The sequence below is a fragment of the Molossus molossus genome, unplaced genomic scaffold (assembly GCF_014108415.1).
Source record: "Molossus molossus isolate mMolMol1 unplaced genomic scaffold, mMolMol1.p scaffold_m16_p_7, whole genome shotgun sequence".
In the NCBI taxonomy this organism is placed as follows: domain Eukaryota; kingdom Metazoa; phylum Chordata; class Mammalia; order Chiroptera; family Molossidae; genus Molossus; species Molossus molossus.
Window position 1 is genome coordinate 87,076,632 of NW_023425401.1, and position 26,535 is coordinate 87,103,166.

Consider the following 26,535-nt stretch of genomic DNA (forward strand, 5'->3'; position numbering starts at 1 on the left):
TGTGTGTGTGTGTGCATGCACGTCGTGTGTGTGTGTGTGTGTGTGTGTGTTAGCAGAACAAGTGGAGCTGTTAAAGATGTTTGAACTGGTCTAGTTCTCTCTGTTATCCATAGTATTTCTCTCTAATAGAAAAGGCAAATACCATCAATCTGTTCTTTGTGTCTGTGAGTCTGTTTCAATTTTGTTTGTTGGTTTATTTTGTTCTTTAGACTAATGGATTGCCAGAGGGGAGGGAAGTTAGGATTCTGGGTGGAAAAGGCGAAGGGATTAAGAAGTACAAATTGATAGTTACAAAATAGTCATGTAGATTTAAAGTACAGTATAGGGAATATAATCAATAATATTTATTGCAATGACTATGTACAGTCTAGGTGGGTACTAGAAATATCTGGAAGAGCACTTTGTAAAGTATGTAATTGTCTAACCACTATGCTGTACCTGAAACTAACACAAAATAAAGTTGAATATAAACTGTAATTGAAAATTTTAAAAAATATTTCACCTGGAGAAAAAAAAGGCAAATACCATGAAGATGGAATTGCTATAACTTATGACTTGTAAATGAAAGTCACCTGTGTCTGGGGTGGAGTCCAGTTCTGACAGAGTTTTACCTCTCTTTGAATCTCTTGAGGATTATTTGACTTTGTTCTGAAATCAGCCAGATGACACCCTTTATTTGATTTGCCACTTTGTGCTACAGGATTCTGAAAAAACGAGTGTTTAGTCACCAAATAAAAACCAAAGTTATAATAAAATTTTATTTTATTGATTTCAATATATTTTGAAAATTACACATACAAATGGTCAAAATGCAGAAAATGAGAATGCACATTGTTTTGTACATAACTATATTATCTTACCAAAACCAAAAAAATGAAAATGCCCTTTAATTATTGCTGTTCCTCTGGTAGGACAGACCCTGATGATTCTCTCTGGGACCTCCAGCAGAAGAACCCGCCACTCAAGAGCTGCAGCAGTTTAAGGTAAAAGGACATTTGCTCAGGGTCTCACGGTCTCTCCTCCCACACAGCAGAGCCTCAGGGTTTGGATAGGGGCTGCCTTATTTAAAGCTGTGAATAGAACCACATATTACTGCACTGCCCTTTTCTTACCCTTCCTCATCACCTCCCTCTGACTCAGCCTTAGACCCTCTGCCATCATCCCCTCCCCTTGTAACTATTGCAACAGATTCTGATCTACACTGGGGCCAGTCTGGTGCTACTGGCATTTTAAAAGGGACACTGGAAGATGGAACAAGAAGCTCTAAGGGACAGAACCTTTCGGTGACGTAACAGAATTACACTGATGTGACAGGTGCTGGGCAGTGTGATATTTATGGACACAAAGCCCTCCCCTGCAACATGGAAGTAACTGCCCACTCCAGGAACTCTTCGGGCCAGCCCTGTTCAGGACCCACAGAAATGGTTTCAGTTTAGTTTTGCCTGAGACAGATTGTGAGGATGAGTAGGCTAAACAGATTAGGATGTCACTGGAAATAAGCCAACTAAATAATTCATAGTGAACAAAGTCTCATTCCCCCAGCTCAGGGAAAAAGAGGACCTTGGTCAGTGCCATGCTGTGGGAGCTCCCATGGTTCAAAGGAAGCTCTGAGGGGCCTCACAAACGTAACAGTTTGGTATTATCATGGATCGTGGACTGGCAGTAGTTTAGAGAGTCCAGTGCAGAGAGGTGACATGTACCCAGGTTCACTCCTGCGTCATGCTTTGCAACCTCATCCCAACCTCCTGACCAATTGGGTCAGGCACTGACTGGCATGTTGGTCCTGTTTTTCAGACAGTAATGTGTAGACTCCAAAACAAAAGTACAGAATGAAGGCAAGCTTAGGACACCTCAGACCATCCTAAGCAACACAAAGCTGTATCACATGGAGCCAAAGATAAAGATTTATGTGTCTCTGGAAGCTATTTTTTATTTTTGGAAGTCATTGTCATCAAGATTGGCTGTTAGGAGCAAGATCAGAGTGTCTTCTTTTATAGGCAACAGACTGTGAGTTGTTTTCCTGCAGCTTCAGAAAGACCTTAAAAACAAAGTTACCCATGTTCTGTCCAGACCTTACTTATTAGCTCTGTGACATTCAGTGTTTTTTGTTTTTTTTTACCTCTTGAAGCCCAAGTTTCCACTTGTGCACAATGAATCTATAATACTTAAAAGTGGAAGTGGAGGATTTAGAGCAAGGCAGTGCATGCAAAGTGCTTTGGGTGGTGCTGGAAATGACGCAATCACTCAATAATTTATGGTTGTTATTATAATCACCATTTTCATTATTACCCAAAATAATCTAAAACTTACATGATCACCGAAATTTCCCTTTTCCCATTACGGTGTTCCTGACCATAAGCAAGGTTAACCAGTGCTTTAAATGAAATGGCTAACTGTCCAATATGACTGTCCCAATTATTTTGTAAATCAGCTACTTATGAAGAATAAACAAATCTCACTAGTGGGCTCCTTCAGAACAAGATTGACAAACTATTATTTAGAAAGGGCCAATTAATGTTTCTGGACTGAGACGTGGGGCACCTGTAAATAGGTCTTCAAGGATGTCAAACTATTCTTGCCTTTCCTCAGACACCTGGTTGGTATTTTACTTAAAGGTGATTGTTGCCAGCCATTAGCTGGGATTGATCCAGTCATTTTAAGTTTGAGTTTAACTCTCTTCTTGCCCTTCTCATTGTGTCTTGATGTCTCTAGATCCATTCAAACGAGGCCCCCTTGATTGTCCCTCTGACAGCTTATTGCGCCGCACACAGATCTGCCCTGCATCCCAAGCTTTCAGTAAAAGGTGGAGTTGTGTTATTAGTAGGAGTTTCCTCCCCATTTTTACCCTCTGTCATTAGGGATACAAAGCAGTTAAGAGTCTTAGATAACTTCTCTATGATGATAATTAAAAGGACATGGAAAAAAAAAAAACTTTCCACAGATCACCTCAGTTCTCTAAGGAGTCTGTGGTATCTCATGTCCTGGAAGCCCAAATTTCAAACAGATTTAGAGTAAGCCAGTGATTTAAATAGGTGAAAGGCTCTGTATCTCATTACTAATCCCAGAGCCATGCAATCCCCTAACACCACAGTGATGTTGGTGAGAAAGGCAACAGGCAATGCCACAGGTTTAACTTCATCATCTAATTGTGCTGTGTGAAGGACTCAGTGCTTTTCCGCTACTAATGAGTCAACAGATTTTTTCCAGTGACCACTGAGAACAGCCATTTGCTATGGTTAACTAGGAGTAGAGTAGAGAGAGAAGACATAAAGGATAAAGAAAGTTTATTTTTACTCATAAAACTAATTATCCAAGTGAAAATACAAAACACAAACATGTGAGGAACTTACAGAACAAATACAAAATGAGTGTAAATACATATGTTGGAAAAATATTATGTAAGAGGACATACACGCAGATAAAGAAGGCCAGAGGAGAATCGGAGAATTTCAGCGAGGGCTTCGGGACAGAGCCAGGCTTGAGGCAGTGTGGGCCATGGGCGTGGGACAGCTGACAGGGGCTTGTGAGTGCAGAGGAATAAGATATGAAAGCACGAAAGTGAGAAAAATGAAGCCAAGACAGAGTAGGCAATCAAATTTATTTAGTTGGAAGGAAGACTCCATACCTGAGGAAAATAGTTCTAAGAATAAAGCAGAGCCTAGATTATGTTAGTGTTCATTAATTAACTCATCCATCCATTAATTCATTCAATATGCATTTAGAGACCATGAGTCATGAGGTGCTACTTCTCTGGGCACTGGTGATACAGACTAATTCTCTGCGCTCATTGGATTACATTGTTGGGGGAGCAGAGAGACAATGAACGAGTAAACAATAAAAAATGAAATAAAATACCACTTGAATCTATCTGTTGAGTAGAATCCCTAGGGCACGTGTTTGCCTTCTGAGTAGATGAGATAGCATGGTGTGAGAAAACATGCTTAGTGGAGTGCTGTTACTATCTCCAAACATTATCACTATTCTCTTTTTTCTGTTTCACGGGAATAGTAAGGCCACTGATGCAGAACAATGAACAATAAAATCATAACAATGTGATGTACTTGTGTGCAGTCTGTGCACAGGCCAGGGACCTTGGCTATCAGCATGTATAGAACTGTCCTTACTGTTTGAGCTTATCAACTTTGAGCAATAAGAAGAGGGGAAGCAAGTGCCAGTAGTGTTGGGAGTTGCCCACAGAATACCATTTTATTTTTCACCTTGGAAAGACATACTACAATGTAAATACATTTTGACTTGAAAGTATCATTAATCAAAAATAATTTCATATTTGTCAGTCAGCCTTGCTGTAGAACTATTTGGATTTCTGCACTTACGTACATTTTCTAAGCTAAAACAATTGATCCAATAGTAATGAGAAATACTTGATATTTGGAAGAAATAAGACAATGAGAAATAATCTATATTTTTGTATATTATCTTCAGAGGAGAAAGACCAGTCAAGAGCAGTGGCTTATAATGGATAACTGTGCAGGGGGAAGAAATTTTGTATCTATACCGGAAGCCTAATCTCTGATCTGGGGATGGAGTTAAAATGGTCCTTATCTCAACTCTTCAAATTTCCTGAGGACAAGATTAGGCTACTGTGTTTGTGATGTTCTGTTCCCTCTATTCTAATTCAACAAATATTCATTGAGAATCTTCCCTGTGCCAAGCACCTTCTAGAGAGCAGGGGAGGCAGAGATGAGTGAAGGAGAGCCCTTCACCTAAAAAACCGCAGAGTCCATAGGAAGAAGTTGAACACAAATACAAAAATAACTGCAATTCAAGGTAACCAACTCAAACCAGTGCTTGTGTGAACAAAAGAATTAATCAGCAAATGAGCAATGAGAGCAGACACAAAATGAAGAGTAAAGAATGTGAAAGTTTACTGTTCTCTATTCCTACTACTGTCTTACTTCTTGGTTAGAGTTTTAAACTTTTCATGTGCTGTGGAGAACAGTGTCTTGAGGAAACTGATGGACCAAAATTCTTGTAGGAATGTGGAAAAAGTAAATTCTTGTAAGCCCAACTGCAGTCATTACTGAAAAGAAAGTCAAAATTAGAAAATATAGACACTCAAAGGGCAGGTCATTAAAGACTTCAAAAATCAGAATGAGTTTCATATATAATATGAATTAAAATGTTAACTGCATTTGTGTTTGTTAAATTGAGAAGGGTAAATGCATTTTAGTTTTTTTGTTTTTGTTGTTAATACTCACCAGAAGATATTTTTCCATTGATTTATTTTTTTTAAGATGGAGTGGAAGGGAGGGAGGGAGAGAGTGAGAGAAACATCAATGTGAGAGAGACATATCCATTGGTTGCCTCCTGCACAACCCTGACCGGGGCTGGGATCGAACCTGCAACCCAGGTACTGCCCTTGACAGGGAATTGAACCCATGTCCACTTAGTCTGTGGGCCAACATTCTAACCACTGAGCCAAACTGGCCAGGGATGCATTTTAGTTTTTCATTTTACATCTTTCATGTAAACTTTATGTGATATTCTCTGTCACTTGCTAATAATAAGAAATTGCTCTTTTCCAAAGTATATTTAGTCATGGAAAGTAATGATGACCCCGATGAAGATCACCTTACAAGTTACGATATTCAGCTCAGTATTCAAGAATCCATTGAAGCCAGCAAGACTGAATTTTGTCCTGAAAGGTAACAATCAAATTGACTATTCTCAACAAAATTTCTTTACAACAGTCATTTTGTTGTAAGATGATATAAATGATATTTTCTGACTCCTCCAGGAAAATGCTCACCGTTCTTTTCTGGCAGAGAACCGAACAGCTTTACCAGGGCCACTGTGATAGGGTTAGCAGTCTGATCGTCCACAAATCCTCATCTCAGGCAGAAGTTGGAAATAACCTAGAGGGGAAATTTTTAATTGAATTCAGTTGTGCATGATTTCCTATTTTTCTAAATTAATGGAATGAAAATAACAATAAATTTAAACAAATTTACAAGTACAGTTTATACAACTAATGTATAGATATGTGTACAGAGCTCTGTTCTGTATATTCTAGAGCTCATTCTGCTACAGACTCAGGCAACCTTTAAGTAATGTATTCTATTTTTGCATCTTTAAAATATGAAGACTGGGGGGGGGGGGGGGAAGATCTGTAACAAAAATAAATTAATAAAAATTTGGGAAAAAAATATGACGACTAATACCAATTCACCTAGCCCATTTGTTCAATGAATGGGAAAAGGGTTGAGGACTTCCATAACATACGGCAAAATAATATATAAACCAGAGCCTCTTTCATTATCTACTTTTCGAGTGACAGAAGTCAACAAATTATACATAAAATTGATGTTTTATGTTAGCAGGGTTTATAGAGTCTAAAACTGTAAAAGTAAATTTCTGTCTTGAAAAACATACATTATTCTTCTGACTAACCTAAACTTTAGTTTAATTTTACATTATATTATAATATTCTGAAATTAATAGTGCTTTTGAATAGATTCAGTGCTATAAAATTATTTTTTGAGCTTCTGAAAAATGGACTATTACATTTAAATTTCTGGTCTCTTTAATTTTTTCCTTACCTTCAACAGGTTTTAGAACTATAGGGTGCCCTAGAATGCCAGCAAATGTTTCTGCTTGATAAAGCTAAATCAATTTGTTATGAAATGCTTTGTTTCCTTTGAATAAACACACCAGAGAATTGCCTGGAGGTTTGAAATCATGACCTCCTGGGCCGGTGACTCAGGGCTTGCTCTGTAAATGCTCAGCCAGTTTTTACTTGCAGATGAGTTGATTAAGACTAACATATAGGCCCTGGCTGGTTTGGCTCGCATTTAGAGCATTAGCCCATGAACCAGCGTCTCCTGGGTTTGGTTCCCGCTAAGGGCATGTACCTTGGTTGTGGTTCATCCCCCGCCTCGGTTGGGGTCGACTGGTGGCAACCAATCAATGTGTGTCTCTCACATCAATGTTTCTCCCTCTCTCTTTTTCTCCTCTCTCTCCTTCCCACTCTGTCTGAAGATAAATGCAAAAATATCCTCAGGTGAGGATTTAAAAAAAAAAAAGAAAGAAGAATAACAGGTAGGGTGGATCATATGGTCATATGGCCATCATTAATGAGCAGTTATTACGTTTAAAGCAACAAATATTTATTGAGCATAGAATTTTTATTTATTTATTTATTTGTTAATCCTCACCTGAGGATCCGTTGACTTTTAAAGAGAGTGGAACGGAGACAGAGTGAGAGAGAGAGAAACATCGATATAAGTGAGACACATTGATTGGTTGCCTCCCACACTCATCCCAACCTGGGTGGGGGATCGAACCTACAACCCAGGTACATGCCCTTGATGAGGAATTGAACCCATGACCCTTTGGTGCACGGGCCGACATTCTAACCTGTGCTACACCCGCCAGGGCAAGCATATAATTTTTTAAATGGAAAGAAATTTTAGGGAATTTTCTATTTATTTCCAACACTTTACAGATGAAGAACCACCACTCAGAAAGGCTGATTGGCCTGCCAGGATCACAAAGCACAGAAGCTGAGCCCAGCTCTTCTCACTCTGACTGCAGTTGTTTATTCCTTCTTCATTGCTTGGAACTGATTTCAGAGACAGTGTTATAATCCTATATTTTGTTATCTTACTAATGTTCCTGGGTCTAGTGTATCATAAATATACTCTATATCTGACTCCTAGACGTTACATTTTTAAAGTGGATGAAATCAGTTGTGTGCATTTCCTAAAAATCTTGATTATTAAAATTAAATGCAGAATTCAATATAAATTAAAATGTTGGCTCCTTAGAGTATATCACTTTTATAATTATGGCTCATGTTTCTTTCTCCGGAAGATTTGTACCACTAAGTGATCAAAACAGAAAACTTGTCAAGGCCATAAAACAAGGTAAGTGAGTGTATTGCCTATACTGGGATGTATTAGGGATTCCATCTTGTCAAGACAGAGATTTGCTCTCAGCCCATGTGTTTAATTTAGGTCACATTCTTGAGCTCCAGGAGTATGTGAAATGTACATATGCGTTAGATGAAGCGGATGAAAAAGGATGGTTTCCATTGCATGAAGCTGTTGTTCAACCCATTCAACAAATACTTGAAATTGTCCTGGATGGTAAGAGAACCTAAAACCTTTTTGACCAGACTGAAGCCAGAACGTAAAAGTTGGGAGTGTTCTCAAAGAATATAACAAGCAAAAAGAAGAAGCAAAATAAAAGATTATTTGAAATTGGGAGAAGGCAGTACCCATTACCCCTCCCCCACCTTTTTTTGGTTAATCCTCACCTGAGGATATTTTTCGATTGATTTTTTTTTTTTTTTCTTAGAGTGGAAGGGAGGGAGGGAAAATGAGAGAAATATCAATGTGGGAGAGACACACTGACTGGTTGCCTCCTGCATGACCCCGATTGGGGCTGGGGTTTGAAACTGCAACTCAGATACATGCGCTTAACTGGGAATCAGACCCTCAACCCTTCAGTCCACAGGCTGATGCTCTAACCCCTGCGCCAAACCCGCCAGGGAAATACCCATGTTTTAAATGTAAGGTACAAAATTAGCACATTTTGTGAGACTCAGGGTTCACCCTTTGCATTCTTCTAAGAATGTAACAGAGGTTGGTGGGAAGATATGGTTATCATTTAAAAATGATAAAAGTTTGTGTATATCATGAATTAATTGATTTGAATATAAATATTTTTAACCCTCACCCAAGGATGTGTTTATTGATTTAGAGAGAGATGGAGAGAGAGAGAGAAGCTTTAAGATGAGAGAGAAACATAGATTGTTTGCCTCTCATATGTGCCCCGACCGGGGATTGAACCTAAAACATTTTTGGTGTACGGGATGATGCTTCGACCAACTGAGCTACCTGGCCAGGATTGAATATAAATTCTTTTACTTTTGGAAGTCAGTTTTTAATTTTTCATCTTGAACTATCTTTTAATGGAGTCCAAAAGATTATTATATAGTATAATTAGTACTTACCACATTTGTCCTTATATTGCATTAATTTTTTTCATTACATAAACATTATGATAAATTAACCCAAGCTAAATATTAATAATAATTTTCATGTTCTAACAGTATTTTTTATGCCTCTATATATTATAAAACACTTTGAGAGTGCTTTCTATCTTTTAATCTTCAATGTTGCCCCCCAGTTCTATGTTCTAGAAGATAATGATTAACTATCCAGCCAGCTCGCCAGCTAAAGAAAATAGATAGCTAGACATATAGACAGACGTAGAAGATGATGTTAAGCATAGTATAGCTAACATATTCTCACAGGATACATTCAAATATATTCACAGTCCCACATCCACAGAGTTCATTTGACAAAAACCAATTTCAGATGCAATTTAAATAATAATAATAAGGATTAGGAAGTTGGCTTATAATTATCAGGATGAAAGTTTACAACTCATTTTCAATAAAAAGAGCACCTTGAAATATAGATGTTGGGTTTTTAGCCATCAGCTTGAGTAGCAAGTCCCTGCTCATCTACTTATGTGCCATTTGATCAACTTGACTCATGTCTCCTTTTAGTCTTCAGTTTCATTGACTGAGTTTGTTCAATCTAATATGTATGATACTGTACTATTCTGATCTATGAGATGTCTTTATGGTTAAAATAAAGATTTTTAACTTTGTAAAATGCTTTCTCATCTCAGCATCCTATAAGACACTCTGGGAATTCAAGACCTCTGATGGAGAAACACCATTGACTTTGGCAGTCAAAGCTAGTCTGGTGGAAAATGTAAGAACTTTACTAGAAAAGGGAGTATGGCCAAACACCAAAAATGACAAAGGAGAGACACCTCTTCTGATTGGTAAATGACCTTTTTTCTAGAAGTTTTATAGTTTGAAACAGATAATAAATATTTAATGAATATTTATTGGAAACCATTATGTATTGGCTAAAATTATGTGACCTAATTCCCTTCCCTGGGTTCCTCCCCTATCTCCCATCCTATCTCCCATCTCACCTGTCCTAAGATTTTTTTTTCCTATCCCACAAAGAGGTCAAATGTGAAAGATTCTTCAGCACCAACTAACCAGGAGCAATCCAAACTAGTTTTAGGAGACCAAAAGTACCAGTTCTAAAAGAATCTTCTCTAGATCAGGTCTAGCTATAAGGAGGGTTGCATGTTTGGTATACAGCCAGAGAAAAGAGGCAGAAGGGGATTCCAGAGAGAGACTCCAGGTCCACCTCAGAACAATGAAGCCAAACTGGAAGGAAGAGTCAGCAGATTATGAGTATTCAGATGCAGCACTGGGCACCTGTAAGGAGTTAACCACTATGACACAACAAAGTAATAATGAAAAACCTAAAGGTGTCATTTATCAGTTTATTCTTGTGTATTCTGCTGTTTTTTGACCAATAAGAACTAGCAGGTATGTTTGTAGAAGTAGAGAGAAGTGATACTAACTACAAATGACCAGAGATAACATCTCCTTTCTCTTAGGGACTTGGGGTTGTGGAGTAAGAATTTGGACTTTGGTATCTGAGATCTGTGGGTTTATTTTCTCCCAATTTTATTGAGATGTAATTGACATAAAACATTTTATCAGTTTAAGGTATATGACATGATTTATATATGTATACATTGCAAAATAATTACCACAATAAGTTTAGTTAACTTACATCACCTCACGTAGTTACAAATTTTTTTCTTATGATGATAGATTTCAAGATCTACTTTCTTAGCAACTTTCAAATATATAGTATAGTATTATTATGTGGACTTAAATCTTAGCCATGAGATTGCAATTATGGGCCTCAGTTTTTTCATGTGCTAAATGAAAATATACCACCTACCATGCAGACTTGTTATAAAAATTAGAGAAAATATAAATATACTAAACTCCTGGCACATGATAGATGCTCAGGAGAGGAGAGGCGTTATGAAATTGTGTGTGTGTTGGGGATGGGAGGGGGAAAGAGGAGGAAGAGACCTAAGATTATTTATCAGCAATCACAGAAAAAGAGAATAAAGCACCATGAGCTGTGGTCATAGCTAGCTAACACTACCACAGCTCCTATTCACAGAGAAATCACTGGAATTTTAAAAACAACCTAAATACTGTTAACAGAAAACTTAGACAAGTCATAAACATTCATAAAATATTTATGTTCAACATTAGTTCAACAACATCAATGCAAACAACATTTATTGAGAAGTTACCTTAAGCCAGGTGCTATGCTAGACAGCATGGATATAAAGATGAGTGGAATCGTCTTCCTCCTCTCAAAGAGTCCCGTAGGAGAGCTAGGTAGGATTTAAATAGAAAATTAGTGTTATAAATTCTATAATAAAGGTGTATATTCAAAGTAAATTAGGGAAAAAGAAAGTCTAAATCTGTGAAACTTTCAAAGAGATAGTTGCTCTTGAGTTGTGACTTGGGGGCGGTAGAGGGTCATCAACAGACAGTGGAGGAAAATCTGGGCAGGCATTCTGCCCCTGGACATAGCGCTAAATAAATAGGGTCCCCATAGCCTGAGGCCATTCTGATCTGATTCCTTCTTACTTACTCTTGCCCCATGTCAGAGTTTTCAGCTTTCCTAAATTCAGATTTGATTAGACAGTCTAATATTATTATTAGGGTACAGGCAAAGCTTTTGTTAGAACAACTACAAAAAAACAAACACAAATACAACAAAGCAAACAACCAACAATGGCTTAAAAAGAAAGAAGTGCATTTCTCTCTTACACAGTATTTCAGAGTGTGTGGCCCAGGGTGGCAGGGTGGCTCTACCACTGTGACACAGAACTTTCAGACATCACCATGTCCCAGCAGCAACAAGGAGGAGACAGGCAGCCTTGGGAAAGCATCTTCACCTTTAAGAAGATGACCTGGACACTGCACACAGCATTTCCATTCTTATACCATTAGTCACGTAGCCATACTTAGGTACAAGGCAGGCCTGGGTATGTAGATTCTACCTAGATAGATTGTGACGAGCTAAAATTTGGGGCTTCTCTTGCTAAAAGGAAAAGGGGAAAGACAAGTACAGACAAACAGATAACTGTCTCTGTATGTGTTAACCAGCCTTTAGGTCGCCATAGCGTGGTGCTTTCCATAAATAAACTAGAGCTCTTTTCCTGAGCTGGCACTATAGGCATTAAGTAGAATATTCAGCTGTGGGTTGCTGCAACACTATTAATGTAAACTACATTATTTTTTAAAGGCATATACCATGGAGTTTCTGAAATGATATATATGTATTTATTGTTGTTTCTATAGATAATCATTGATTTCTTCTTCTTCAAATGACATACTTTAGAAAAGAGTTCATATCTAGAGTTCATTTACACTTGTAAATGTAAATGTAAAATTAGTCTCTACTTGTTGTTCTCAACCCACTTATTTTATAAAGTCATAACTGTCACTCATAATTGTTTTCTTTTTGCTTCATGCAAAAATGTTTAATGTGTAATGCCCACAACAGAGCATTAAGCATTTTTATGCATCTCAGAGTTTCATCTGTTGGTTTCTCTAGCAGTATCTGAAGTGTGGGAAAGGAACTTGATCATTGAGTTATCAGAATAAAAATAGAATTAACATTTGGAAATAATGTATTTTAAAAACCAAATGGTAATATCAAAGAGAAGTCAAAATTCTCATGAAGGAACTATTTTGGAGGTATTTGCTTATGTCCACATCATCCACATTTCTAGAGAATAAGAATTTTTCTTGGGTTACCTTCTTCAGGGACCTTCATTGTGGAAACCATATCATCTTTCTAGCATCATAGGAAGATGGATCACTCATGGCACTTCCTCAATTTTCTTCTTTAATCTATGGGCTACTCTGAAATTTGCTACGCACAGTCCAATAACTCATGAAGGAGACATAAGAAAAAAACTGTTATTTTTCTTTTTCTTTTTCTGTGTAATGCCAATCCCATCATACTTGTATTTATCGATTGATATCCTTCAATGGCCAAAAAAAAAGTCACTTTTGGTCCCTCCTGGGCTCTCCTTTCCCATCAGCCATCTGGCCCTTACTATGGTACTTGGATGTAATGCAGTCATGTTACACAGTTACTTGCTGAGTGGTAGATATTTGATTTGTGATGATCTGACGCTTAAGGGTTTTGCACTCAAATTCCTTCTCTGCCCTTCCTCCGAAGTCGGTGTCACCTTTCTCTAACTGGAGAAAGATTGTCCTGGCCAGTGGGGCCCAGGGTGCAGAAGAAGCCAGTTAATTTTGCTTCAGACATTTTCTTTCTCACAAATCAACATATATTCTCTTCACTCCATCACCTCTTCCAGTCGTCTAATCCTTGTCATGATACCTCAGGAAAACTTCTCTCTTTGTATGTCATATGAGTCAGAAAATAATTCACTGCTGACAAGTAAACTACATGAGCAAAACATATACCACAAAGAAAGTGACAGGAATTTAAACAGGAAAGGTGCCAGCAGACTACAAATTGTTCAGAAGAGCCTATAAACTATGTGAAACTCTCTAATTCCTCAGCGGAATCTTGGTTTTCTTAAAATGTTATTATTGAAGATATATGTGTGTATTTTTTAACTTCATAAATTATTTAATTTGTACTTTAGTTATGTTATACAAATATGGTGCCTTATTCATTTATTTCAGCCATTTATTGATTAGGAATGTCCTTGTGGGTTACCTTGGGATGGGCTTTCCACTATTTGCATTATTATTTTTATGGGAAATAAAGTATATTATTTCCAAAAAATTAAATTACAAGCCAAGTTTTATTTTTAAAAGTACTTTCGAACATGGCCTATCTATGTTGTTGTTTTCATGAAGAAAAACTAATATCTTTAATCAATATATTCTCTGAGTCAGGCAAAGGGAAAAAATGCAATAGGAGCAAGAAGATAAATGAGGATACTCCTCTTAGTTCGTTTAATTTATTGATGTTTGCTCTGCAATAACAGCAGCTAGGATGAGGTAATTCACTGTAATTAGAGCTGCCAGTGGCAGGTGGGTGATTCAGAGAAAGGCATTTGTCAACAGACTCTAATTTAGACAGTGAGTAGGAGAAAACCTGAAATCTTACTGCAGTGATAGCTTCCCTGCTTCCAAATGTGGTAGGCAAAGCTTGTCTTCATCCTCCGTTTCTGCCTCTGGAGCTCTCTCCCTTGCCTTGGCCTTAGATCCCTGCTGCATTCTGCCTCCTGGTTGCCCAGGATGTTCCATGTGGCCCTGCACCTCCTCCTGCCTTTCCCAGCAAAGGCCCAGACTCTGAGTCTCTCCTCAGACACAACAGGATAGCTCCCTCCCTAAACTGTAAATTCCACGGATGAGAAACATCTGTCATACAGCCAGCACATATTGCACGCGTGCATGCGTGAATGGACGAATCAATGAATCAGTGAACAGACCTGTATTTATCTCCATCTGCAGGGTGTAGCATTCATTCTGCTGTTTCTTAATAAGAGTTTACTTATTGATAAGAGAAAATTCATTACATCTTTTAGAAATATTTATATCTAAGCTGGGGAAATCTGTCATTCATCTAAAGGGGGAAAACACTTTTAACAGTGTAATTTCAGCTACTAGAGACAAGCAGAGGGGGAGAGAGACAGCTGATTTGGTGAACCTCTGAAACTGTAGCATGTTAGCTGTGGTATGTTTTATCTCTCTAGAACTACCGGCCTACCTAGGTTTTGAACATTCCTATTGCTAAACTCCCGTTAAGCGCACGAGAAAGAGAAGTTCATTTCATACTGTATCTTTGGTGGGGGGAAAAACTTTCTAGAGGGGGAAAAGCTTGATAAACCTCATTTATACATGTGACTCCAGGCTCCTAAAAATAATGACATGATATTGTTAATAATAATAGCTATCATTTACTGAGCTCCTAGTATATATTAAACATTTTACCTATATTGTTTAACCTATACAACCCAACAGTGGATATTATTTTTGTTTTGTTAATGAAGAAATTAAAGTTCAGAAAGATTATACACAGCATCTTATCTTAGCAATGTGCACTGTTTCTCAAGAAACTCTTGAACCTCCTCAGCTCAGAGTCTTAAAGAAGTGGCAGTATTATCTTACATGCTTATTTATACTCCACAATATAAATTTGGATATAAGAAATGGAAGGGGTATGAAAAATACCATATTATCTTGTAGAAGGGAGTAGCTAACATCTCTTTTGATGTTAAAATTAGTAACTTGTTTAATACCATCTAAGATATTCATGTTAATATGCCTACTGTCAATTGTTTTCTTTTTTAAATCTCTTCAAGCTGTAAAAAAGGGCTCCTATGACATGGTGTCGGCTCTGCTCAAACACAATGCCAGCCTTGACCAGCCCTGTGTCAAGCGATGGTCAGCAATGCATGAAGCAGCCAAACAAGGCCGCAAAGACCTCATAGCTCTGCTACTGAAACACGGTGGCAGTGTCCACCTAAGAGATGGCTTTGGAGTCACACCGTTAGGTGTTGCTGCTGAGTATGGTCACTGTGATGTGCTGGAACACCTAATCCACAAAGGTATGTTAAAAGAAATTGTGTGTCCCTGACTTTTCTCCTGCCTCTCCAATTTCCTTTTCTCCATTCCTTCCTGAGTCCTCTTCCTCTCCTGAATATAACTGGGCATCAGACTTTGATACCCAGCTCTTGATAACCTTCTCAATAGCCCCTTATTCCACAACTCAGTTAAACCCTATTCACAGTTACCTGCAAATCTGCATGTCCATCTTTCTCTAAAAACAGCCCAATTTTCATATAGATGGCTCACAGCGTATCACACTCCTTTTTTAAACTGAATTCCGCTTCTTTCACACTTTTGATTTTAAAATGTCTGTCATCCAAGACTGAAAGCTTACATTTATCTCTACTTCTTCCAGCACCTTCTTTTCCAAATCCAGCCAGGTGCTGAATGCTACAGTGTCCCACTCATCTGTCCTCCTTGGCCGTCCCTCTGGTTTGCACCCTGTTCGGGTCCCTCACATCTTCTCCGGACCAAAGCAATCGTTCCTCTGTTCTCCAGGTTTCCAGTCTCCCCATCAGAGAGTGTCTACTCGTACTGAACTCAGCTCCTCTGCCTAAGGACAGCTACAATAGTGTATATTAGTAAAAAAAAAAAAAAAAAAAAAAATCCTCAGTGGCTCCCACTGCCAAGTGAATCATGCTCAGGTCACCTCGGCATCCTCCTGAATTGTTTTAGCAGGTGTATCCCTCGCGATTTCCAGCTCCCTCCTACTCCCAAGCACACCTCACATCTCACTGTCTGTGTTTGCGTCAGGCCTTTGCCTTCGTCTGGGATTCTGCCCAACATAATTCAAAACCAATTTCTTGAGACACCTCCTCCCTACGCCTTCCCTAGTTCTGCCCAACAGATTGTGATGTTGCCCCTCTTTTGAAACCTTCGAGTGCTTTATTAAGAATTAAGAAACCAAATTCTGAAACTAGTTCTGCCACCTACTCATTGTGTGTTCCTATTGTACTATTATTGACTATATTCCCTATGCTGTGCTTTATACCCATGACTATTCTTTTTTTTATTTTATCCTCACCCGAGGACATTTTTCCATTTTTTGTACAGATAGAGTGGGAGGGAGAGAGAGGAAGGGAGAGAGAAACATCGAGGTGAAGGGACACATCGAGTGGCTGCCACCCGCACGACCAACCAGGGCCGGGGACAAACTGCAACCGAGGTACGTGCCCTTAGCGGGAACCGAACCCCCAGGTCTCTCTGGACCGCAGGCCGACACTCTAACCGCTGAGCCAAACCAGCCAGGGCCCCATGACTATTCTTATAACTGAACATTTGCACTTAAACATCTGATCTGTAAACAAAGGCTAGGATAACATGATCCCTAAGGGTTGACTATGGGGAAAAGACTAACATTTTTTTTTTTGTTTGTTTATCCTCACCCGAGGACATTTTTCGATATTTTGTTCAGATAGAGGGAGAGGGAGAGAGAGAGAGAAACATCGACATGAAAGCGACACATCTAGTGGCTGCCACCCACACGACCCAACCAGGGCTGGGGACAAACTGAAACCAAGGCACATGCCCCCAGCGGGAACCGAACCCGGGTCTCTCCGAACCACAGGCCGACGCTCTAACTGCTAAGCCAAACCGGCCAGGGCAAGACTAACATTTTTGAGGCCCCCAAAGTGAAGCTTTATTTAATTATTAAATAAGTCTATGACATACGCTGAATCATAATTCAAACACAGACCTTTCCACCCTACATTGAGGCTGCTAGTTCTGATGTCACATGAATGCCACAGTTTGTGTTTGATGATTTTTGTTTCGTTTCCTCTCTGAGTTTCTTAAAATAGATTTATTCGTTTTAGGATCTTCTGTTGAGTCACACAGTGTTTACACATAGAGTGCAGTCGATAGGCATTTGTTGAAATAGAGTGTTAACTGTTGTCTTTTCCCGGGAGCATTTGTCTGTTTTTGAAATTGACTTATTTCTCTGATGTTCTAGTAATGCAAAGATTTACTAATAAAATGAAACATGCTGCATAATTGTTTATTAAAAATATTGAGCCCTGGCCGGTTTGGCTCAGCGGTTGGAGCGTCCGCCTTCGGTACAGAGAGACCCGGGTTCGGTTCCCGCTAAGGGCACGTACCTCGGTTGCAGTTTGTCCCCGGCCCTGGTTGGTCGTGCGGGTGGCAGCCACTCGATGTGTCCCTTCACGTCGATGTTTCTCTCTCTCTCTCTCTTCCTCTCTCTCCCTCCCGCTCTAGCTGAACAAAAAATGGAAAAACGTCCTCGGGTGAGGATAAAAAAAAAAAATATTGAGAACATGGATGTATTTAGACTTCTTAACTCTATAGTTTTAATTTTAAGTCCGAACCAAGACGGAAAACAACAGCTATTTTTACGAATCCTGTCTTGACAATCCACCCAGTTATCACCATGCCGTGTGTTCACACTGCCAGGGGGTGACGTGTTCGCTTTGGCGGATGATGGGGCCTCAGTGCTGTTTGAGGCAGCAGGAGGGGGCAATCCTGACTGCATTTCTCTCCTGCTGGAATATGGAGGAAGTGGAAATGTGCCTAACAGAGCAGGGCATCTTCCTATACACCGAGCTGCCTACGAGGGACATTACCTGTGAGTGAGAAATCATAGGATGGATAGTTTAAGTTAAAAAACACAAAATTGCTTATACAGTATAATCACAATTCTCTCTATGTAATAACCCCCTAAATCAAAAAAAAAAAAAAAAAAAAAGGGCAAAATGTTCAAAAGTTTTGTTCTTCTAAACATTTTGTTTGACTTTTCCCCTTCTTTTTGTATTTTTTACTTTTAAAAAATTTTTAAAAACTTTTCAATTATGATTGACATACAACACTGTATTTGTTTGAGCTGTACATCATAGTATTTAGACACTTATATACCTTATGAAGTGCTCACCCCAATAAGTCTAGTACCCATCTGACATTACAAATAATTATAATATTATTGACTATAGTCTCTATGTTGTACTTCACATCACATGACTATTTTTATAACTAACCATTTGTATTTCTTAATTCCTTCACCTTTTTCACCCATCCTCAAAGAGGCCCACACCAAAACACATCATAATATATTTTTGTACTTTATAAAATTTCCACACTAAATGTATACTATTTTTATAATGAGGTTTCTCTCTTATTATTTTTTTATGTTTTTACTGATTTTTTTTTTAGAGAGAAGGGAAGGGAGAGAAACATCCATGTGAGAGAGATACATCAATCGGCTGCCTCTTGCACACCCCCTACTAGGGATCGAGCCCACAACCCAGGTATGTGCTCTGACCGGGAATCGAACCCAGACCTCTCAGTCTATAGGACGACACTCAATCAATCCGTTGAGCCACACTGGCCGGGCATATAATAAAATTTCTCTTTTAGAAGGAAGTTACACATGAGATTTCTTCACAAGCCACCCAAATATGTCTTTCTGTTTTTTAAGTGTGTTTTTAAAAGGCTATAGAATTGGTAAAAATTTGCCCTTTGCAAAGAATTAAAATTTGTGAAAATACTATCAATATTACTCTAATTACTTAGCAACATGTATGAATATTATATGTCGTATAATGTCAAATATATTACTGAGCAGAAAAGTGTCATTATAAGTATAGATTTCTTTATTTAAAAAAAATGGTTGGCTAGATTTTTAAATCACAAAAGTGTCACAATTGACACGTCAGTAGAAGTCTATAATCATTATATTAAATTACCTTCCATGAGAAGTTAGTTTTAGGCAATTAAATATATTTAATAAGTTAAAATACGTAGGCTTTCTCACCTTCAGTGGCCACATTAGCCAAGTGGCCAATGACATTATTGACGCTAAGTGACATGTTGTTAAAGTTTACCTGGATTTGTTCCCAGTGTTCATAAATTCACACATGATAGCTCTGAATTAGGCACAAGAGATCAAGTTATCCTTGCTGGTGGCTCTCACAGGTGACTAGTTGGTCAGTCAAGTGTGAAATTTACAGCTATCACAAGTTCTTAGAAACATAAGCAGTGGTTAGTTATCTTAATTAGACTCATATAAGGTTGATGAAATAATAACTCTTTTTATGGCTAATAATTTAATTTCTAGTTATATTGAAGTAGATAGAATATACACAGCCAATGTTAAAGCATGGATATCTCAGAAAGCAGTGGAAGAGGAGTAATGAATGAGAATTCAAGAAGTCTAAATTCTAACCCTTACTCCACATCTGTGTGACCTTGCACAAGTCATTTCACTTCTCCAGACTTCATATTGTTCTTCTGTTAAAAGAGGAGCTTGCACTAAGCGATGTTCAAGATCACTTCCAGCTTTAAGTTCCTGTGACTCTATGATTATAATAGTCAAGATTATGAAACATTTTTCTATTGCATCAGATGGGGTTACTTTTCTTTTACATTTTTCATTAAATAGCATTGGTTGCTAATAAATTTTATATTGTTCAGAGAAGAATTGGAAGATGGAGAGGGTTCCTGAGTAGCCAAAATTCTAGGACCAAACATATGATCTAGCATGATCCCCAGGAATATTTAGAACAGGAAGCTAAATAAAAACTAAACTAAATTACACTAAACTAAATAGTAGTGAGTCAATGGACAAAGGTTAAATGTCTTTGTATAAGGTTATCTAGCAAAAGTAAAGAAAACTAAACAACTGCATTTGTCTAATGAGGAAACTGGTTCAATTAATTTCTTGATTGTCTGCATGCCATGTGGATATATTTTTTTATTTTATTTTTTAGTGCACTGAAATATCTTATCCCAGTAACATCCAAAAATGCAATCTGGAAAAGTGGGCTAACACCAATTCACTCAGCAGCAGATGGGCAAAATGTACAGTGCTTAGAATTGCTCATTGAAAGTGGTTTTGATGTCAATACTCTACTTGCTGAGCACATTTCTGAGAGCTATGACGACAAGAGGAAGACTGCGCTGTATTTTGCCGTTTCTAATAATGATATCCATTGCACAGAAGTTCTTCTGAATGCAGGTGCAGATCCCAACTTAGATCCCCTCAACTGTCTGCTTGTGGCAGTGAGGGCCAATAATCACGAAATTGTCCGGCTGCTTCTCTCCCATGGAGCTAATGTCAATTGTTATTTTATGCACGTGAATGACACTCGTTTCCCCAGTGCCATTCAGTATGCCCTAAACGACGAGGTAATGCTGAGGCTGTTGCTGAATAATGGCTATCAAGTGGAGCTGTGCTTTGAGTGCATGCACGGAGACATCTTTGGGAATTCATTTGTGTGGGCAGAGATAGAGGAAGAGGTGCTGCCAGGATGGACATCTTGTGTAATAAAGGATAACCCGGTGAGTTACAGCCTTTCATTTTGCACATTGGGTCATCACCCTAACTTCGACTCATTTAGAAATGTAACCAGAAAAGAAAAATCAACTCTAACTTTTATATTTTTCTCACTCTTGAATTTTTGTTGGCGATAATATGGCAATATAGGAGTAAAACTGGGCACCAAAGATGGTGTTTATTTTTCTTGAATTGGAAACTGAATGTAGAAGAATGTTGAAATGTACGTAGTTAATAGCTTATGCTTATTCAGTGGAAGTTGGGGCTAAAAGCACGGAAAGAAGACCCATGAAAAGAAGCATGATTCTTCCGTGTCATACTGACTACCAGCGCATTAGAGCCATGCATGTAACTCCACGACCCACAGTTTCACAGAAATAAGCAAATGATTTATTTTTCTTTTATTGTTCATTATAAGGAGGTACCTCTTATTTCCTGTAAAAAGACAAAGATAGTGATTTTCATAACAAAATTGAAAGTTTATGTATGTGGTATATTCAAAGTATTACTAAATTAAATTTTATCAATTCTCTCAGTTCTGTGAGTTTATTACAGTTCCTTGGATGAAACACCTGGTAGGCAACGTTGTTCGTATATTAATAGATTACGTGGATTACATCCCTCTGTGTGCTAAGCTGAAGTCTGCACTGGAAGTACAGAGAGAATGGCCAGAAATTCGTCAAAAACTAGGTAAAACAAGGTTCGACTACAAAATTTTTTTATGAAAAATGCCTATGGGGAAATTTCTTAATGTTATCTTTAATACTTTTTCAATGCTATTTTATTTTCAGAATAATGTTTTTGAAAATCACCCTAAATACTTCCACTGATTTAAGATACTAATTTTTTTCTTGGTTGTATAATTAATTGTGTAATGGGTACTATTATAAGTATATTAACATTCTAACTAGAACTCTCTTTTTTTTTTAATGCTCACCTGAGGACATTTTTCGATATTTTGTTCAGATAGAGTGGGAGGGAGGGAGAGAGAGAAACATCGACCTGAAAGGGACACATTGAGTGGTCGCCACCCACATGACCCATCCAGGAAAGAAGACAGGGCCGGGGACAAACTGCAACTGAGGTACGCACCCTTAGCGGGAACCGAACCCCAGTCTCTCCAGACCGCAGGCTGATGCTCTAACCACTGAGCAACCGGCCAGGGCTAGAACTCATTTTTAAAAGTTAACTTCTATAATATAATAAAGTATATAGACTATAACCTCCATATGGGCAGGATCAGTTTTGTTTATTTTTGTAATCTCAAAGTTTAGCATAATTCCTAGTAAGTGGTAAATAGTCAATAAATATTGAATAAATGAATAAATGATATAAATTAGAATTTTCCTTTTGATATGCTCTCTCTCTCTCTCTCTGGTCTTTACTGACAAATTCCTACCATCAAAAGTTTGTATTACAGGCAAGCAACTTTGTATTCTCTAGGTTAAAGTTAATTATAATCATAAACGTGAATCATATTACAAATGTTTCAATAAAATTGCATCTAAAACTACTTCAAATACATATAGAAACTAGAAAAATTGTATATTGGAGAGGTTTTCTCTTTCAAAATATGAGTTTGGAAAAATAAACTTCAAAACCTACTTGGACATCATTTTCATGGAGCCTAAAGAAACATCATAGAACTTTACATTACATTTATATATTCTGGCATTCTTAGTAAACCTAAGTCATCCATGAATGGCATAACAAACCTCAACAACCAATTCTTTAGGATCAGGAACATTTTAGGTAAATTAGGTAGACTATATTTATCAGTCAATAAGATGAAACTTAAATGTTGAGCCAATTTACATACCAAATTTGTTAGGTATAAAGTTCTATAAAAAGAAATATGAGTAATAAAGTGTTTTTTATTTAAATATTTAGTTTCAATCAGAGTCTCCTACATTAAATTAATTTATCTAAATTTTGTGGGAAGGATGGAAACTGGCTAGAAAGATTGATAGTTCAACCCAATGCAGATTTGGAGGTAAGCTTGGATTTTCCTCAAGTGGCTTCCCCTTGAATGAGTTCTACAATAGAAGCGACTTTGTGGGAACTAAAACTGGAATCTTAGAGAATCTGATGAATAATGCAGTACTGTGAGGCTATAAATGGGACGGGGTGAAATTCTGGCCTTGTCTAGGAGTAGGATTGCTGGGTTGTATACGTCAGTCAGGGCTGATATTTTCATGGAAACGAACAACAATTTACTGTATCATTCTTGTTTCATTGAAAAAGGGGGAATTTTTTATTTTCTGGGAAAAAAAAAAAAAAAGGAACAAGATAGCATACTAATGTGAATTTGAGAAAGTTACCCTTTTTATGCCAAGATTTCCCACTGCAAAATGGGGCTACAGTAGCAGTTACTTCATATGGGAATTTAAAGAGATGATGCACATAAGGTGCTTAGCATACTCTAGAACATTAAAAACACTTGATAAATTTAGCTATCTAAAAAACTACAATATTAGTGTTTTATATTATTTTTATTACATGGTAAATTTATGTGAAGTATGAAATGTATATATAAAGTATGTCATGAAATCTTCGCAACTTGTAGAGTTGGGTGTTATCATGCTAATTTTTATCAATAAAAAACTAAGGCTAAGAGAAATTATAAAACAGTTTGGACCTTATGAATTAATGAAACTGGGCTGTCAGGCCTCCCCTTCTGAACTGAGGCCCACATTGGGGGTAACATCAGAAATGAAGCAGGAGAGAGATAAGAGAGACTGCACATAAGTGGGGTGGCAAACAAAACCAAGAAACTTCAGGGGGCAAGACACCATGTTTTGGATCATTGCAAGAAGACAACAGAATAGGAAGCTCTGTTAACTTAAAAGAGCTATCTTGAATTTAGTTCCTTCCAGAAATTTAGGAAAACTAAATTCCCATGAAAATAAGCAACAGGAAAGTACCACAGTCAAATCTCATATACATTTAATATAATAAAAAAAATAGAAATAGACATGTCAAACATATATATATATGTATGGTCATATATACATATACATAAATATATGGTCAATACTATGGTATAGGTATAACACACTGAGATGATGAAACTCTAAAGGAAGTGGTTACTGTAAATGTCAGAATAGTACTTCCTTATTGGGAAGAAATAAATGAAGCTTGAGATGGATTGTGGAAGAAATTTTGGAATGGCTGGAGTCTTCTATTTATGACCTGGGAGGTAAAGATGCTGACCTAATGATCACTTATAATAACTTAAGAAAATATACATTTATTCAGTTGCTCTATCTATATTTTATTTTATAATAAAAAGTTAAAATATTTTGGAGATTGTAAAGGCAAAAACCCTAAAGCTTAGACAAATTAATTTTCCAAAGTTGTAGACAACAACAAAGCAAGGAGTTGATCCCTTTGTTTCATTTAAAAACACACTCTTTCTCCAGCACCACTGTGCTTTCTGTCAGAGAACAGATTTTGCTTCTAATTGGTAATTAATTTTTAATGTGTTTATACTGAAAAAGAATGACCAATTCTTATTACTTTAGAAAGGCAATCCAAGTAAAAATAAGAGGAAGGTAGGTTTTTGGTTGTTTCTGTCATACATTATTGCAACCAGAATGTAACTCAGTTTATTGCTATGAGTATGGATAACCACTGGATGTCAGCATTCCTCCAGGTATACAAAAGGCAGTATATTTGTCAGGGAAGAAAATAAAATGGTAATTAAAAAAAAAAAAAAAAAAAAAAGATGGGTTTATCCTGCGTATTTTGATAACAATTATTTTCCCTCAATAGTTCTTGAAAAGCATTGTTTTCATTTAAAAAATAATAATTTGAATGTTTATCATCTCACATATAATAGAAATGTGATGTCTTTTATTTTTGAATTGAGTGATAGTTCACATTATTGAATGGTTACAAGGTACCAACTACTTTTTTAATGTTTTACATGAATTTATTTGTTTGATCTTCAAACAACCCTAAGAGGTAGGTCCCATTCTTATCCACATTTCACAGATGAGAATACTGAGTTCACAGGGATTAAGTATCTAGTTCAAGGTCACTCAAATACTAAGTGCAGAGCCAGCATTTTAATCCAGGCTGGCCAGTCCAGAGCCTACAGCTGAGCCCCTGTGCTATGCTGCCCTTTCACTAGCTCCTATTGCTGCGAGAATGTATCATTACTGCAACTGCAATATTGGTAAAGTAAGAGTTGAAAATAAAGACTAACTCTGATATTTAACCTTAGTAGATATTTTTAAATATGAATGTTTAGGTGTCAGACACTGAAACAAATCTAAGAATGATGGACATATAGAATCATTTGCATCAGATGCTTTCTAGATAATAATTCATCAGAAAGATTGGTAGACGAGAGAGAAAGTTGAGAAATATATCTCTGTAATACTCAATTCCAAAAAAAAAAAACGAGTAGGAGGAGATGTGAGCTCTCTTAAATCAAGTCCATTCATTCATTCAACATACCCTAGTTGAACACTCCCTATGAACCAGGTGTCTTCCTGACAGAGACAGACTCAATGTCTGTCTGCCTGGAGCTTACATTGAGGAATGGTCTGTCTGGAAACCTTAATTACAATTTGAATTTCACTTAAAGTCACCAGTTGCTAACATTTGTATACCTATATTTCAAAATCACACTATTGATGTTATTCTAAAACAGTCTGTATCTTCCAGTTCAATCCACTAACATTGGTTTTTATTTATTTATTTATTTTTGCTTGTTGTTGTTTTTTTTTCCCATTCATTTTAGAGAATCCTTGCTCATTAAAGCATTTGTGTCGGCTAAAAATCCGAAGACTTATGGGACTCCAGCGACTCTGCCAGCCAGCCTCAATGGAGAAGCTTCCTCTACCACCAACTATTCAAAAATACATATTATTTAAAGAGTATGATCTCTATGGACAAGAGCTAAAATTGCCATAATTTAAAAATAATATTTTAAAATGTGATTTTAAAAATACTTTAAATGTGATTCCGTAAGAGCATTTCTTGGAATCATTTTACATCCTTAAGTGTATTTAAATCCATTGTAATTTTATAACGGGATCCTGTGTTCTTATGAGAACACCACACTTTACATCTTTAAAGACCTTTACATTGTGATTTTTTAAAATTTAAGTATGGTTGATATACAATATTATATTGGTTATGTTAGTTTTAGATATATAATATAGTGATTTGACATGTTTATACCCTATAATATGATCACCCTACTAATTCTAGTAATCATCTGTCCCCATGCAAATTTATCACAATACCATTGACTGTGTTCTCCTTCCCCTTTCACCCCGTCCCTGCCCCTCCCCTCTGGCAATCATCCTTTTGGTTACATTGTGACATTTTTAAACAAGTCAGTATTTGTATTTAAATTTCTATTAATTTTCTTCACTTGCAACAAGTCTTCAAACTCTCGCTATTAAGTGGCTCCTACAATATCCACCAGCAAATCTCTCCTATGTTTTATAAAACAAAGACCCACTTTCCCAAACCACATCTTAAGCTAGTTGCTGGCCCTTCCTCTTCCTTCTCTCATGGCCAAGCTGCATGAAAGAGCTCCTTCTTGCCTGCAGAGTCACACACGATGGCTGGCTTCCGCTCCCTCCACGCCTTTCTCGAGGTCCTTAACAAGTTCTTTTTGCTAATTTCAATGAGTATTGTTCAGTCCTTTCAACTGACTCCTGCAGCCTCTGACACTTGCTTGCTCCCTCCTTGGAAAGGTCTTCCCTTGGTTTCCACAACACCTTGTTGTCTTGGCTCCCCAAAGGCTTTGTCT

The 26,535-nt window shown here is 37.4% G+C and overlaps 1 protein-coding gene across 1 annotated transcript in view; it reads left to right on the forward strand.

Moving 5' to 3' along the window:
• The window catches only part of ASB15 (ankyrin repeat and SOCS box containing 15), a 30,955-nt gene extending 5,071 nt beyond the window's left edge, over positions 1-25,884 (forward strand). Inside the window, exons 2-11 of the mRNA XM_036247177.1 lie at positions 912-983; positions 5,549-5,666; positions 7,834-7,886; positions 7,977-8,108; positions 9,664-9,822; positions 15,232-15,477; positions 17,888-18,059; positions 20,197-20,767; positions 21,299-21,452; positions 25,513-25,884. Coding sequence (XP_036103070.1) covers positions 5,560-5,666; positions 7,834-7,886; positions 7,977-8,108; positions 9,664-9,822; positions 15,232-15,477; positions 17,888-18,059; positions 20,197-20,767; positions 21,299-21,452; positions 25,513-25,685 — 1,767 coding nt within the window. The 5' untranslated portion in view covers positions 912-983; positions 5,549-5,559 and the 3' untranslated portion in view covers positions 25,686-25,884. The remainder of the gene's footprint in view (positions 1-911; positions 984-5,548; positions 5,667-7,833; positions 7,887-7,976; positions 8,109-9,663; positions 9,823-15,231; positions 15,478-17,887; positions 18,060-20,196; positions 20,768-21,298; positions 21,453-25,512) is intronic.
• The last annotated feature ends 651 nt before the right edge of the window (positions 25,885-26,535 follow it).